Source organism: Tachypleus tridentatus, chromosome 8 (assembly GCF_004210375.1).
Source record: "Tachypleus tridentatus isolate NWPU-2018 chromosome 8, ASM421037v1, whole genome shotgun sequence".
NCBI classification, from domain to species: domain Eukaryota; kingdom Metazoa; phylum Arthropoda; class Merostomata; order Xiphosura; family Limulidae; genus Tachypleus; species Tachypleus tridentatus.
The window spans coordinates 160,756,351-160,774,569 of record NC_134832.1 but is presented as its reverse complement, the minus strand read 5'-3'; the positions used below and the strand labels follow the sequence as shown (position 1 = coordinate 160,774,569).

Genomic DNA, 18,219 nt, shown 5'->3' with positions numbered 1-18,219 from the left:
GCTAGTAACCATTATTACAAGCAGATATCAGAAAGCCAACTCTCAGAATTAATGGATGTGCTCTGAGATGAAAACAAAGCACACTTGTGGGGTACCACACTACTTCTGAAAAAGGTGGAAAAAAGAAGATGCAGAAGCACAATTTATTCTGACAGATGTAACCCATAGTAAAATATAAAATTAAATAACTTTGTATATACACAACCTTAAATGGTTCCATAATTCATCCTCAGTATTAGAAGGTTGAAGAAAAAAAGGATAGAAAATGTATTGTAACAAACACAAAGTGACTGGGGCATGTGGACTAACATATATTCATCAAACCCAACCATAAGTAAACAGAAGATCAAATGTCAAGAAACTGGAATTATGAAGAGGAAGTTAGCTTTTGGCAGAAACTAGACAATCTTCCAAATTACCACAGGAGTAAGAAGTACAACAAAATGAACAATGAACCCAGCATTATGGAATCATGTTATTGCCTCAACTCAACCATAAGAATAAGGTAATATCTGTAACCATTATTACAAGCAGATATCATAACTCATTCAATGGTAAATGCAGAGAAGAGATGAACTGCATCCACAATTACAAGGAGGACATGGAACATTCACAGAACCATAGGAGCAGGATAAGAACTTACTATAACTGGAATTAATGAGGGGTCTCTATTGCACACAACCCTAAGAATAGGGCAAAGTCATCTCAAATGCAATGCTACAAGGAGGATTATAAAAAGGCTAGACCTACTCCAACTAACAACTGTCCACCTAGAAAAAAACATCCAGGGAAAATGGAAGGAAAGAAACCAGCTTTGCCCTCTTCACACTGAGTGTATAATCACGAGTATGTATGGTAAGGTAAATTTCTAAACTCACTCAGAAGAAAGCCTCCACGGTTCACTACTTCAGAGACTGGGAAGAGGCAAGGACTCCCATGCTCCAAAAAGAAAAGATGTTGTGAGGAGTCTGAAAGAACATTATATCAGAGGAAGTACAATGCATGTCTACAATTCCATATTTAGAAAATCTAACTGAACTCAATTTATTCAATCAAAAGGATGGAAAGGATGAATATAAATACCCTTCTGTTTTACTCATGAAGTCCATGAGTGATGGTCTGTCATTGAATGAAATGTACTGATGTCTATAAATATATGTATTTCTACAGTAAGCATTATAGTGCAATCAGTAAAAGTGAAGATTTGACGCAAAGCATATCTCACCAGGCAACACCGACCACAGAGTGAGATCCCATTATCAGAGGCAAAAATAGGGTTACTAAAAATGAAAGGAGTGATAATAGTTGCCCTTTTTAAAGGCAAACAAATGTGTGTAGAATAACCATGGAAGAAAGGCAATACCTACTTGAGAAAGGTAGAGTCAGATTGTGCAGATAATGAGCAATAAAGATATTGGGAGTAGTCTTCATACCAGCCTGAAATGATCTTGTCCAAACGAAGCAAAGGCAAGTAGCCAAAGACATGGTGACATGAGGAATTTGATGAGAATAACTGTTGTGGAGATAGTGATCTTCTATGAACAAGTCTGAATATGCTAACCTAATGAGTTGATGAACCTAGCCAGTAAGCTTCAGGAAGTAAAAAAATCGAGAATACAAACCACAAAAGAATGCAGTACATGCCACGTAACACAGTAAGCAAGGAGCAAACCATACAAAGAAGACAATCATGATAAGAATAGTTGGGAGATGGAAGGTAAGAAAACGAATGTAAAAGCCACCTTCACAGGTAGCATGGATCTTTGAGAGGAAATACTGGTTGGGATATAGGATGATATAAGAATGGTATAAAATAACGGTAATGTTAGTGGCATAAATATCTGACCAAAAACATCTGCATGAAAGGAGGAGAAGGAATTAGGTCTGGAAGGGGAGAGGGTACCTAGAAAGGGTACAGACAAAGGTTCAAAGGGAGAATGGGAAAGAACATAAAGGACCACAATGATATCCCAATCAGGCAAACCAAAGGAACATGGAGAATATGCAACTTGAAAGGAGTGGAAAAAGAAGGAAATCATAGGGGAAAATAAAACCTTAAAGTGTTTGCCAAGGTGGTGGCATATGGATGAACAATGTCTCACCAACATTGACAGAACAGAGACCAAGAAAAGGTAAAGGTAGGAGAGGATGTACAGGTAAATGTCTGGGCAGCAGGAATCATGGTTGCATCAGTCAATATGGAGGCATAAGTAGGACTAGACAAAGAGTGGTTTGGATTAGGGATAGAGTTCTGGAAAGGAATCAAATAGGAGGGTAAGCACAGATGTGATAACCACTCCAATATTGACTAACGTGCCCACTCCCAGAACCGATGGTGTGGAATGGGAGAGTAAATGGAAGAAAGTTTGTGTTCCAGTGGTTGGTGAGCATTGGTATTAGATGTTGCTAACTTGGTACACACCCATCGAAAGGCTTCTGGATTGAGGGATTGAGTCTTGATAGGGCAATATAAATGATCCCCAACCAGATTCAGGATACCAAGAATATGGCAAACTAATACCATCATGTGGTGACTGTGGTTCTGAGTAGAAGTTCCACTGATCAAGGAATGTTCATTGAAAGAAATGCACATTAGTTTTACAACTAAAAATGAGAATTTCCAAGGAAGCCCACTTCTTGAGCTATGAGAGAATGTGAGGTGAAAACCTTGTGGAGTACTTGGGGTTGGAAATTATGAAAACAACCAAAATGAACAAGATATTGAAGTAGGGTAATAATGAACTTATCAACCTTTATTTCTCCAACAGATATACGAGTTTTACCATAACAGCAAATTAAACTGTGGATTGCTGAACTTAACAGTTACTATTCTGAGAAAATAAGATACATTCCTACAAGAGTTGGTGGAACCCTGTGGATTGCTTGCACCAAAGTGCTCCTAAAAACCTCTTCAGCATATACAAAGTTCTTGTTCAATATCTTAAGGTAAGATTCTTCTAATATCAATGAAAATTAAGCATTACCATCAATTAGAAATTTTCAACAGCATTTCTTTATATTGGTTAAATTAAGATACTTTGCTTGTGTTGAAATATTACGGAAATGTAACAGAATCAACTTATATAGTTGTTTTTGACAAATATTGGTCAAACATGTCCAATATATTCCACAAATAGACCACAACTACATTTAAAGTTAGTTAGATACACTTTTTCTTTGCAGATACAAAATCACCCTAAAAGTCCTGTTAGCAAAGACAAAGCCAAGGGGTTCTTGAAGGTTTTGAAGTCAAGACAGTTAATGGAGTTTGCACACTTCTTGGCTGATGTCCTAGCTGTTCTTGCCAGGTTGTCTAGATGCTTTCAGGCTAGAGAAGTGACAACTGGAGAAGTACCAGTTTTTATATCTGAAACAGTGTCATCCCTGAAAAAACTTCCCATAAGGTACTGTTAACTTTAAGCATACCTCATTTAAAACATTGAAAGTATTTCCTGCACGTTAGAAAGAGCACATATTTGTTTTTTTATGAGTATCTGCTTAGCTTACAAGTTCCTAACATAATTTTTTCCAACTGAAAAATGGTACATATTTTTTCTCCTTAGGCCTGGTACAGACATTAGATCCATCAGAAATACACTTATATTTATGAATAACCTGGAATTGAATGGAAAACCTTAGATAATGTGTAAATGGGCTTGTGAAGTGCTTTGGAAGTAAGATTGAACAATGCACAGAAAAACACCAAACTATTAAAGAAGTTTATTGATTTCAAGTCTTGGCCAGTGAAAAATGTTGATGGTGAACATAATGTGACATCACCCATATCATTCATATTACATGCATTTTTGTTTTCCTTTCAGGAGAATGTTAATATTTTTTAATTATTTTCTTTATCTTTCTGGTTTTTGGTTTGGACCAACAGATTTTGCAAAAACTGATGCAGCTCTGCTTGTGGATACATACAGGGAGTTTATTGAGCCAGTTGGATATGATTCCAACTCAGTTGAAATGGAGTGGAAAGTCAACAAGGAGCATACCTATAAAGAATACTTAAACTGATTTTTGAAATATAAATTATAAAAAAAAATTCTGTTTGAGCAAAGACATCTTATTTATAAGCAAAATGATTAGAGGTCTCATCACCCATTTTTTTGCCTCAGTTTCAAACAAGAGTCACGAACCATTCACTAATCTGGTAAGCTGTAAATGAGGAGTACTATAACCCGTACAGCAATTTTCTCTCCTCCTTCACAGCAACATCAGTGGAACATGAAAAAGGGTTTAGTTTAATGAAAAAAATCAAGTCAAACTGGAGGAGTTCTCTTTTCAGTGATGCAGCTGATATGCATAATACAGATAAACTTTCAGAGCCAAAAGATCAATGATTTTGGCCCCACCCTTTTTAGCCTTCTGGACAACCTCTGATAAAGCTCAGGTTGTTTGAAGAACAACCTGGAAACTTCCTTAAAGTTAAGCCCTTTAATGTATAAAAAATGAAATAATAACAAACACGCAAACTGACTAAAATCACCGAGAAAATGATGTACAATCAATATCTAACTTACAATAAATTTAATTTAACTTAGATGACAAAGAACATACAAACATCTAACTTGTCAAAGTCCAAGCACTAATGAGATGATATACTTAAGAAGGACAAAGCCACACAAAGGGCACATGAATTGCAGCTACCACAGATATCACAAGGTGTGAAGTACACAAGTTGTAAAACTTATCACTGATTTCACTGGGATATCTGGTACTGACAGGAATAAAGGTGGAGAACAATAAACCTCCACCAAGGTGAACAATATGGAGGAATGGAAACAATAAAAAGAAAACTACCCAAATCACTCTCATCTCAAACGTACAGTGAAGACTAAATATGCATCAACCTGCTTTAAAAAAAAAAGTGTGGAAGGTTAAATTTCCTAGAGCATGACTGACTAAAATAAGAAGGTGGACAAGAGAGTCCAAATAAGTCTTCTCCTTGATTGCATTCTTCTTCTGAAACTGTTGGAATGAAAAGAAGAAATCACTAGACAAGCATATGAATCATGTGAATTAAATCCTGTATCTTCTCTACAGTTAAAGTCAAACCTGATTTCTAGAAATTTGCACCAGTAGCATTGTTGACTGTAATTGGAACGACCACAGTCAACACATTGAATCTTTGATTCATTCATAGTTCTCATACAATTCAGTAATGAAAAACAAATTAAAAAAATCACTGAACTCATACACAGTAAAAGAAAACTGTTGAAAATAAATATTGAAATAGAAGATAAGCTGTCCCAATTGAAAAAGTGAGGAATGAGTAGGAATAACACAGGGAGATAGTTGCACCAATATAGGCAGCAAAATGCTATTGGTGTAGAGTAGTCACATGATATGTACATGTTTGAAAATGACATGAAACTGATGAAGTATACAGACTGGTGTGCTGAAAAGAAAAAAGAAATTCTAGCAATGCTTAGAGAGCACAGAAAAGATCAAGATAGCTTTGAGTGACAGGAGGTTAGACCATATCAGAATTGTGTTTATGTAAAATGACAAAAAAAATGATCTTTTTAACTAATTAAATTGTTGATACATATATTACATTATTACTAGTGGATTCTAGTGGATCAATATAACTAAATACACATATAATGTTTAACATAAATGTTTTTTTTCAAGTAATCACATACACCCTTGTGCAAATTAACTGAAACAAGACGGAAAATTATGATTTTTTTCAATTTTTTTTTTGCGTTTTATTTCTGAAAATCCAAAAATTACTCACAAATTAATACATGATATGACCACCTTTATTTTTCAGAAGATCATTAATCCACCTTGGCATCGAGTCCACAAGTTGACTGCAATTTTTACTAATTTTTGGATCGCAGTACCACACCTCAATTATGACCTCAATCAGCTTATCTTTCATAGTACAGTCTTTTCCCTGAAGTCTTCCTTTACAAAGATTTTCAATAGTATTTAAGTCCAGAGAGTTTCCAGGCCAGTCCAGCACCTTTATTCGTAGCCATAAAATTCTTCACAAATTTCGTTGTGTGGCACGGAGCCAGATCTTGCTGAAAAATGCCAGATCCACCTGGAAATCTCTTTTTCAATTCTGGAACGATTCTTCTCTGCAAAATTTGATGTACTGTGGTCCTCGCATCATACCTTCTACGATATGTAAGCCTCCAACGCTATAATAGCTGAAAAAGCCCCAAAACATCTTCTTCAAGGGACGTCTTACGAACTGATTGATGTGAGATTCTCGAAGTTTCTCACCTGGAGATCTGCAAACATGCAGACTTCTTTGACCTTGTACGAAGAAATGAGTCTCGTCACTGAATAACACCTTCCTCCATTGTTCTTACGTCCAGTTTTTGTATTTCAGACTCCACTGATACCGTTTTTTCTTCATTGAGTTGGTAAGAAGTTGTTTTTTGATTGATCACCTTGCCCTTCTAATGCAATTTCGGAATAACGTAATATTCCTCAAAAATAGATCGACCATACTGCAAAACACAGCTAATGACACTGACGCTGTCTGTGTGAAAAAATGACTATTAAAGGAAATCAGCGGGTCCAGCGAGCCTACACCAGCCGCCATGCTGAAAATATTGTAAAATTACCATTTTTTTCAATTAATTTGCACAAGGGTGTATTTAGTTTAAGAAAAAATACTTATCAATTAAAATATTAAAAAACTCATTTTACAAACTATCATGGCCATATGAAAAGAAAACAATACTGGGTCACTTAAAAAAAATGAAAAATTACTAAAACCATTGTATTTAAATTTATGCAGTATATCCATTCTTTTATTTGATGATGTTTCAAACTTAAAAACCAAATAAAACCCTTTCTATTTCAACTCTTAACTTGTTAATACAATATTACTGTGACAAAACTAATCAAAATCTCTCCTCCTTAAGTTTAATTTAAACTGTGTATTGTAGAAATGCATCTGTTGTCTTGAAGAACAACAACCAACAAAATCATATGCTTAAATTGCATTTAATAAAATCAGACTTGTTCTCTATTATTACTGCCTACTAAGTCATCTCAGGAAATGTTAGAACAATCATCTTGATAAACTTCCTTCAGTCAAACACTGAATAATACCAGAGGACAAAACGTAATAAGGCTAGATGTGCTGATATGAACAAAATGTTTTTTTTATATTCACAATTCATCAGTACTTTCCAGTGTCAAGATTTAATTAAAAAAAAAAGAAGAAAATTTTATAATTGTGTTTATTTACATTTGAGTGAGAAATGTTGCTTAACCTTAAAATGAATTTGCAATTTTATTGTTTAAACATCATATGGAACAATTAAATAATTCCATTAGCTCTTTCTCACCAAAAGAATGATACACGTGCAACAATACATATTGTAAAACTGAGAATTTTTAATGCATTCTCACAACAAGTATTTCTATTAAAAATTTTATTTATCTACTGTAGTTATTTGCACTCAAATACTTAATAAATGTTCATAGATAAGGTGATTTTCATTTTAAGTATAAAAATTACTTTTCTTTTCCTTACAGTTTAAGGTTTTATTTGTATAACCTCTAGAAATTCCAAAATGAATATAATAAATGATTACAAGATATATGTTTACATTTTTAATGTTCTCTTCTACATCATTAACTGTAAATATCATCATCAACCTACAGTGTAATGGAATTTTTAAATTAAGGAACAGAAAAGATATGCACACCTTTTAATGTTTTGTTCAGTATCTTAAAATATCTTCTTTTGGTTATATTCATAACGCCAGGTCTTCTCATTTTCATATATAGTTAATTTTAATGTTTTATTTTCATTTCCTATTCTTTAAGTTTTATTACTCATCTTTATACAATTCAACAATGTCTTTGGTACATAATTAGAGTATTTTCAACAGGGATGCACAAGCCTTTGGAATAATTATCTTACCCTGCACATGATCTTAAGCCTTGAAAACTGATGCAAAGAATGAAAGATATTTAAAAACTTTTTAAATGTTTAAATTATACATTTTAAAACATAAATAACACACAGTAACTAAGATATAAAAGTAAGACCTGAATACAATTTAATTGTCTCTCTAACTATACCATATTTAGATAAGAAAAGTAAAGTTCTAGCATAAATAAATCAGCCAACAATATTATAGGTAGTTCATCTGCCAAATGTTGAAAACTGTGCAATAATTTCAATATAAGCATTGTTTGATTATAGTGTAAAATGAGCACTTTTTAATGACTACATATGTGTATATGTAACATACACATGTTTAATGCTCAACAAAAGTATGGAATGTGAATGTAGCACCCATCAGTGGTTGACAAAAGTCGTTACTTGTTTCTACTGCATTGAACTAGAGAACTTCGAAACTTACGTATAACAGGGCCAGTAAACATTTATTGTTTAAACATACATCTAGATGACTGGTGTTATTTAAAACAAGATTAAGAGTCAGAAAGTTGAAATTCTTCACAGCTTGTGGGTCATGTGACAACAAAACCCAAAGTTTTATTTTGGAATAAAGAAACTGAAACTTATATAATGTAAAACTTTGTGCCATCACACACATTATAATGTTAGTTTCATTCACGCATATTGATTGTAAAGGTTTTTAATGAAATCTTGAATGAAGCTCATAGTCTTTTGCAAAAAAACATTTCACCTGAACAACACAAGTCTTCTTATGGTCATGGATCAAAGATCATAGTATCTTCTAAGAAGGTTAATATAATATTTACAATATATCAGGCTTCAGAGTTTTTAAATTTAAAAACTTTTTTATTTAAATAACTCAAATTACAGAAAAAACAGTCTGTATATGCTTAATATGAATTAACAGCAGGCTCACCAGTGAGAAACTTGTTATTTTGAACCTAAAAGGTAATTGCTGATGGAGGCATTTAAGAATGATACATACAACCACCAAAAATAACCACCACCCCTGTTGTTTTGTTTCTACAGCCTAACTTTTAAATCAAAAACACACAGTGCCATGCATGACAGAAATATAACAAACAGCTTATGTTGGTTAAATCTTTGTTTGAAAAGGTTTGAAAACAAAAGAAATTAATTGCATGTTCTTTAGATATATCATTTATATACCTTTGTGTTCAACTTTTCCATGTATTTTGGTATGTGATTGTTACATTAGTACACTTAAAAAACTGTACAGAACACAAAAAAAATTCTCACCTTATTACTCTCTTTTTTACCAATTAATTCCTCTTGAAAAGGATCCTCTCCAAAAGGATCAGAAGGTGTAGTTTCTATTATTCCACAATCCTTGAAAGGATCTTCTATACATGGAAATATTACATCAAAAAACAAACACAGCTGAAACATGATAAAAATTATATGTAACAACTTTACTTGAAATACCCAAATGTAAAAAAAACAAAAACAAAAAGTAATTTAATATTTACTGACTTAAAATCAATAAACAGTCAATAAATCTGGTTGAAATGACTTTCCTACTTTTTTGCACTTGATTAGGGTTATTTTACAGTTTAAAATCAGAAAAATCTCATGCTATAACTCTGGCTTAAAAATTATTGAAAACTTTATAATTTTTACAAACCTTTAAATGGATCCTCACTGCCAAAAGGATCACTAGAAAATCCATTAAAGCCACTATCAAATGAGTCTTCACTTTTTTTAACAGGTTCTGTAAACTCACTGAAAAAGTCTTCTTGTTGAAATATATCTTCCACTTTACTGGATGAATCTTGTGATTTTTGAAATGAGATTGCTGCTTGTTCTTTGGAATCTTCAACTTTGGATATATCCTCCTTTCGAGAAGAATCGTTAAATGCCTTGAAAGGATCATCAGCATGAAACGAGGTTTCTAATTTACCAAAAGGATCGTCCTAGAGAAAATAAACAAGGAAGATTAACATTTTTCCACTCAAAAGAATACATCAATAATTTTGGGTTCTGTAGAAATATTTTCAGTGCATAAACCCCTTTTACAAATAAAATTAAACAACAACATTAAATGTGCACAAAAATGTTTTTATACAACAAAGTTTCAGTGTTACACTACACTTTAAGTAATTATAAAGTATAGTGTGGCAAACTTTTGTTATCTGTTTTAGACAAAGTTCCAATATGAGACTTCCACAAATCAAACAGCATATGCTAGTCAAAAAACATCACATTAATTATTTGTGATTATGAGATAACTAAAAATTAATTGAACATTTCGTAGTTTTATACAAAGAGTGCTGTTTTTCTTGCAACCCATATAATATACTTTTACAGTAGCCATATGTGGAATTATACCACTGAAGAACATTAACATTCTCCATTACAGTGACACTATATAGGTCACTTCTGTATGTACATTCATAAATATTAATAATAAATAAAACTATACTTGAAACACAGACATGATAAACACTGTGTGTTTATGACCCCCTTTTTTTTTTGCATAATTTATTCAGGTTTCACACAGGTTTAATAGAAATCACAGGGTGCCCATCCATGTGGTTGAGAAGTTTTGTAATAAAAAATGTTATATTTTTTAAACTAACAGAAATAGATAATTCAGAAAGGTTTCTGACATAATACCAAAGCTTAGAAATCTCAAATCCTTATAAGAAAGAAATTATGAGTTCCACTTTAAATAAATTGCAGGTAAAAAAACAACAAAAGACCAACACTTTAATATATGTTTATTTTTAGAAGTTGCAATATGTAAAAAAAATAAATAAAAAACTAGTTAGTTGAATTTTACTGTCTTTGAAACCATCAACTTTATAAATTCACTGTTTTTCAAACTAACTGAGTTATAAATAACACTGGTCAACAAAGTTTTTGTTGCATTTATATCAAACACTTGGTATTACATAATTTCTTGCCCTGATTTCAGATCTGAAGTTAGTTTTTTACTCAGTGCTCTACTTTTTTTGCAATCAAGGTATTTGAAAATCTCAAAATTTCGTCATCATCACATTGACGTCGTAGTCTATCATGAAAAATATGTGATAAAATATGTTATAAAACTCTTTAATATAGCTGGGTAATAAAAAAGAAAATGCAAGATAGTATAAATGTATTCAAGTTATTTATATAAATTCAATTTTATATAAAGTTATAATTCAATTTATTTATATAAAACTGATTAGTAGATAAGACATTTGCTACTATGAGGAGGCAAAGCTCAATTGCAGTCTACTCAGGCATGAATTTCCGCTTGTAGCTCTTGCGTTTGTGGACTGTCTCAGGGCATTCTCGTTTAATGCTCCAGCAGTAATCTGCCATCATATGTTTGTCCCATCTCCCTTGGTAACGCTTCCATGGTCTTGAGGTCCTGATGGAACCGCTGCCTTGCTCGTCACTTACAGCTCCTGGGTTCTCAGGGAATCTATCAAGATGACTGTACAGGTAATGGAGTTTGACACTCACGTTACATCCAAAATCAAAAAAAGCTGACAACATATTCGCTACAAAAGTTTCATAGTTGTCAGCTTTTTTATTACCGAGAAGTTTGCCATCACCGCCACAAATGAAAGCCATGCAGTCCTTTCCTTGTCGTTCATCTTTCTGGCAAATTCTTGATCATGCACAAGTGCACTAATCTGTGGTCCATCAAAAACACCTGCCTTGATCTTCTCGGAAGGACAAACCAGGGAGCACAGAAAATATGTGTTGGAAGCATTCACCGTCAGTATTCAACGCCTTTATAAACTGTTTCATCAAGCCCAGCTTGATATGGAGAGGAGGAAATATGATCTTTTCTCGACTGACAATTGGATCGTTGACAATATTTGGCATACCTGCCTTCAGAGTCTCACGTATGGGCCACTCCTTCTGGTTCCAGTGCTTTTCTCGAGCTCGGCTGTCCCACATGCAAAGATAGCAGGGATACTTTGTAAATCCTCTTTGTTGACCTAAGAGGAAAGTAACCATTTTGAGGTCCACACAAATTGTCCAGTTGTGCTCGTGGTATTTTAGTAGGTCAATCACAGTCTTAATGTCATTATATTCCTCTCAGAATACACAGAGTGTCCAATTGGAACAGCTGCATAGACATTGTCATTATGAAGTAGAATGCACTTCAAACTTTGCTTAGAACAATCTAGAAATAATCGCCAGTCATTTGGATGGTATACTGGCATCCCTAATTCCTGGAGAAGACCTGAGATATTATGACAATAAACAAACATATTCTCCTCTGTAAAAAATGGCACAAAAGTCTGCTCCCGATTTGGAAGTATGACACTTTAGTTGTATGGCTCATCTGATTCTTTTCTTGCATCCTGGAAGCTAACACTTCAGCTGCATTTTTGAAGAGACCCAAATCACGCACAAGGTCATTCAACTCTGGCTGGCTAAACTGTTGAGGAGTTAATGACTGTGGGGTCTCATAAGAAGGATCGCCAGATTCTGAAAGTATTTCTTGAGTTTCATCAGCAGTCTCTTGCTCTTGGTCACTACCCACATCTTCAGATGGAAGAAATCCTTTAAAACTGGGATTGGGAGCTCATCAGAGTGCAGAGTAGGTCGGATTGCTGAGGGGATACTAGGATATGAGATTTTGTGTCTGTTTTCTTGCCAATGCCCTTTGTATTGACCAGACAAAAATAGCAGTCAGTTGTGTGGTTCATCGGTTCTCGCCAGGTCATGGAAACCGAAAGGTAAACCCTTACGTTTCCCTTTTGTCCAGTCACGCAGCATTTTCTCGCAGTTATGACACACAATATGTGGGGCCCATTTCTTGTCTTGGTCACCAAGAGCAAGTCCAAAGTACGCTTTATAAGCACGCCAGAAACGATGTTATATTACGCCTTTGACGAATAAGCGTGAAGCATCCACAAATATAACAGAAAGCGTCCGCTTGTTCTCACATTGACGTCTCCTTGTAGCCATGATCAGATCTGAAACAAAATCTAAACAATTTTAATATCTCTGTTGATAACATAAACGTAAGTAATTAACACGTTTCCTGCGATGGGACCCACCGGTGACTCACTATTGTCTTACCTTTAACTAAGTTGCAGGCTAGAGACAAATGTAACGACAACCTCACGTTATCATAGCTCATGCAGCACTGAAGCTGTCAGATGTACAAGAGCATCGCAGCAGTTGCCGGTTTGCCAATATAGGCATCGCAGGAAACGTGTTAATTTGACCACAAAAGGCTAGAATGAAAAACTTAAAATTGCATTAAAACTAGAGCATGTAGAGCTGAACCGTTTTCATATTTGAATTTAGCAGGTCACAAAGGGTAAGAATGAGTAAAAAAATCTTATGCAACTGAGATTTCGAAAAAATTTGTTGACCTGTGTAATCAGTGATGTCGAGAAAACCCACTTGTAGAGAAATATATATGCAAAAATGGCTCATTTGGGTTGACAAAATATTTTACGTAGAAGAGCGAACAACGTTTCAACCTTCTTCAGTCATCGTCAGGTTGTGAATATTTTTAAAATATTTTCTCAACCCAAACGAGCAGTTTTTGCATATATATGAGTTATAAATAAGCAATAAATATGTACAAGACAATGGATTTGCATCTCTCTTTTGGAAAATGGCAAGAAATGCTTACAGGAAGTTGAAATATTTGTACTTGGAGAGTACAAATAACAGTTTGTTGGGTAAAAACAAAAATTACAATTACAAATTTAGGTTTTTTTAAGTTACTTTGAAACAAACATCAATAAAATTATAAATCTGAACACTTCATTGATACTTTTATCTTGTAGATAATTTGAAGGATGAAATCAGGCACAAATTTTTGAAACTTAATACTTCATTTGTTCACAATAGTGGGATGGATAAGGTTAAGTTAAAAAACATACAAAATGAGTAAACATACATGTTTCAGTTAATAAAGTTTCAATTACATTTTTTCCTTTTCTGGACATCTTTTAGAAACAAAGCTCTTTAAAATAAATGACATAAGTAAAACAAACAGAAAAGACTGGTAGTTCTAAAATATAATAATGACTGTAAGTAAACATGATGTTCCTGTGAGTTTTGTATATTTACATGTATACATAACAGTTTGTGTTTCTGTTGACAGTTTTTCTTTTAGTTATCTAGAATAAATATTAAGAATACTATTCTTTCTGCCCCCCATTGGCACAGCAGTAAGTCTTATTTACAACACTAAAATCATGGGTTCAATTCCCCTCAGTGGGCTCAGCAGATAAGAAAATGCACACAAACACTATTCTTCCTACTTAACTAATTTATGTTTTTCATATATCACAAAAGCTACTTATGAACACACTAATATATTTAACATACAAATAGAAAATTGTGTGTAATAAATATTAAAAGTGAAATACAGAAAAAAAACATTTACTCTTTGAGACAGGTCAAGGATTAAAGGTCATGTCTTCTCATTTGTTGACTTGCATTCAAAAGTTTATTGTACTACAATTTTATCAATTTATGTCAGAAAGTTTAATATCAAACTGTAGATTATAATTTAAGTATTCATATTATACATTATTTAACTGCTTACTTTAAAAGTAAATGTGAAAAAACACAACTCATCCAAATATTAATTTTTGTGAGTCATGTGTTATGCTGAATGCAGAACTGGATAAAATTAGATGTTTTTGATGTCAAAATACTAAGTCTATAGTTTTGTACAAATTAGAATTCAGATTACCAATATTGACAAACAAGAATATAAAATAAAAACATCATCATCTTTTTGCTGAGATATGGCTTATGTATTGAATGAAACACAATGGTTCCATTCATCTCCTTCACTTTTTTTTGAAACAGTCCCTTATACACAGTTCAATACATGACATTTGAATAACCAATTGACAGCTTAGATTCTGATATCTCCTTGTGGTTTTTTTTCAGCCATATTGTTTGTTAAAGGCTACCATCTTCTTTTGAATAAAGATTTCTAAGAGGCAGGTTGTGTATTTAATCTGCTCAAAATTTTATATTTTTTAACCTTAATGCACCTCAGTTACTAAGCTTGATAAATGATAATGGAATTCTATGGTATTAGTAGAGTAATTTATGATGTTTTTGGTTATTCAACTGTACATATAAAACCTAAAAAAAAATATTTTGTTTCACATCCTCCATGTGTAAAATTTTAAAAGGCTTAGCAACCTACGCCCAGCAGCAACTGAGTTCAAAGGTTACAGCTAGAAGAGATAATTATTTGCTATACTTCTTTATTTACTGTTCCATATTTTTAAGGAAACTAATAATAATAAAGTAATGATAAATAGTAATATACATATATATATAATAATTGAAATGTAACTGTTTGTAACTAAATACTAGTCCACTAAAACACATACAGCACCAGGGTACAGAGCACTCTGAAGTTGGTGAAGAGATCTGCAAATTAGATATTGAAAATGGAATTTAAGTGGGATATAAAAGACTGAAGCATGTGAGACCAGTGCTTATATAGGCAAAGCCAATATCAAATAATAGATATAGTGTCAACAGAAGGTAAGTATGCTTTACAAAATAAGTTTTTTTTTGTTAGTAACAGCTCTCCACAATAACATGAGCATAATTTTGAATTACATTCTTTTAAACAAAGATTGAAAATGAAGACCTTGTGTTGTTGGTTTTTGCTATAAGCTTGTAAAACAAATTCATAAATTAACTCTTATACCACTCCTACAAGTTTTAATGAGGAAAAAAAAATTCAGACTTGACCTACTTCTGCCATCAGCTGCAGACCATCTGCTTCAGTGATGTTTACAGGAGCTACCTGAACAAAGTCATTGTTCTTCACAGTAAATGATCCTTCTGTATGAAACTCAGCTATTACTTCATTCATTTTTAACTGCTGTTGTCGTAGATCTTCAATTTTTCTTAGTCTGGAAGCAATGAAAAAATATATACCATTTAATATCCAAAGGTATGAGAAAGTATTTCAAGGATGTTTGCAATAAAGGTCAACTAAATATTTAACCCATAATATACTCAGCAATAATATAGTAACCTTAATGCTTTATACGTTAGGGTCAAATAATTGAAACTCACACCATATGTATTTTGTTATTGGTCCTTAAAATAAATTGTTTTAAAACAAGCAAAATCTGAAAGCAAAAGATTTGAAGCACCCATAAACCTTAAATATCCTAAAGTGTAATTTTACTATTATTATTATTCATAATACACAAATAAGAACTTAGAGATCTACTATTCTTGACTTTTTTTTCTCTACACAACACAGAGCTGCATTTCTATTGGCTAATGCTGGTTTACAAGCAGTCTTAATTTTCTTAAGTTTTTTATCAATCTAAGTTTCCTAATTTTTTTATTAATTCCTATAATAAATACTTAATTTTTCTTGAGGGTTAGCATGTGAGACTGAAGTCTAAAAAGTCTGTACATTGTTTGACCATACCTGAACTGCCAATCAAAAGTAATAGCAGTACTAAGTGTCTGTAAGTTTTACAATTATTAATAATTTAAAAATTAATAGCTAGAGCTGTCTTGAGGAAATAATGTGACAGAAAATCATAATAGAATTTAGAATTAGGGTGGCTCATAATAAAAGGAGGAAAGTTAGGGCTTTTATAAAACCTATTAATGTACTGGACATAACAATTTACCTGATAAATTTCAGATTGTGTCATTTTTACTGTTTGAGACAATGAGTCCAATCTATTTTGTCCATCAGTTATTTGTTTCTGAAGACTAGTCTCTTCCTGACGCAACTCATTTAGTTCATGCCTCTTTTCATTCAATGCAAGTTCTTGGTCCTGTGAGGAAGACACAAAAATACAATTTCAGACCATTTAGTTCATGTCTCTGTATTCAGTATAAGCTCTTGTTCTTATAAGAATGACATAAAAATCAATCTCGCATAATGTAATTTCAGTTTCTTGGGATTCAGAAGGCACAAGGTTTATGTATTTACAGTTAACTTTTGATCCTGTTAGAATATAAAGCTCAAGTTATTCTGATAACTCATACCTATTTATACTTAAAACAAGATTTTGTTAGAATGGCACACAAACACACACGCACAAGTACTAATTCGGATGCTGAACTTAATTTCATTTTGTATTTAAAGCAAACTCTTGGTTTTGTCATGATGAAAAAATATTGTCTACACTTGTACAAAAAAATTTATTTTTTAGTAATAAAAATATTCCAAGGTATTAAATTATCTTTAAGATTTCATATGAATGAACATGAATTTTCAAATTATTTTCTGATTATTGAATGGACACACAAATACCTGCAAGTCAGTGCAAAAATGTAGCTTTAGTTTAATCTACTTGGATCTGGTGTAATCAGATACATTCAAATGTAGTCAGTATGACAACACTTTATTAACTGTATTTACAAACACACACATTCAGAATTCTAAATTATACTTAAGAGATTATTATTTTAATTATTTTCTGATTATTGAATGGACATACAAATACCTGCAAGTCAGTGCAAAAATGTAGCTTTAGTTTAATCTACTTGGATCTGGTGTAATCAGATACATTCAAATGTAGTCAGTATGACAACACTTTATTAACTGTATTTACAAACACACACATTCAGAATTCTAAATTATACTTAAGAGACGTTTATTGAGCACTGACTACACAATGAACTATTTGCTCTGTATTGCCCAGTGTGGTGATTGAACACAGAACTGTCAATTTACAGTTTTTAAAGCTGAACCACTGGAAGACATTTAAGATACTGTTTCTTTGATTTCTAATTCTATATTTCAAAATTCCATATGTAATTGATAAAACAAAGTGAAAAAATGGGGTCTGATCAGGAAATAAGAAAACACACTTAGAAAAATGCTTCTTTAAGGGAATTGATGTCGATTAACTTTATTTATACACAGCCACTGTTCAAAACAATCGAGTATATACGTAAACTCACACAAAACTGTAAACTGTAATGAAGACTTTTAATGACTGGTATCCAGGTGTTTTTTCCTGTGATTTGTTTATTTATTTTTATTAATTTATATGAAGGAATAAAGACAGAAAAACATCTATATATTTAACAAACAGATACACTAGACTCTTATCATTAATACAAATCGAGTTCACATCTTACTAAAATATACAGAAGACATTTAATAAAATGTTTAAAAATTTGAATAATGTGTTCACTTACATATTCATATACATTTATTGTAGGAAGAAAAGACAAATATAAACTCTTACTCTTAACGAGGTCTTCAAACTAATATTAAACACATATAAATGTTATTATTCTCCTATACTGAAAACACATTTCTGACACAGTATCTTTTGTCTTTTCACATAAAAGCTATTCTT

General features: G+C 32.6%; 1 protein-coding gene across 1 annotated transcript in view; it reads right to left on the bottom strand.

The window, feature by feature from the left end:
- LOC143224070 (uncharacterized) overlaps positions 1–18,219 on the bottom strand; it is a 36,370-nt gene that overhangs the window by 17,372 nt on the left and 779 nt on the right. The window contains exons 2-6 of the mRNA XM_076452534.1: positions 16,531–16,680; positions 16,323–16,360; positions 15,630–15,789; positions 9,552–9,840; positions 9,167–9,270 (exon numbers count right to left, since the gene is read on the bottom strand). Coding sequence (XP_076308649.1) covers positions 9,167–9,270; positions 9,552–9,840; positions 15,630–15,789; positions 16,323–16,360; positions 16,531–16,680 — 741 coding nt within the window. The remainder of the gene's footprint in view (positions 1–9,166; positions 9,271–9,551; positions 9,841–15,629; positions 15,790–16,322; positions 16,361–16,530; positions 16,681–18,219) is intronic.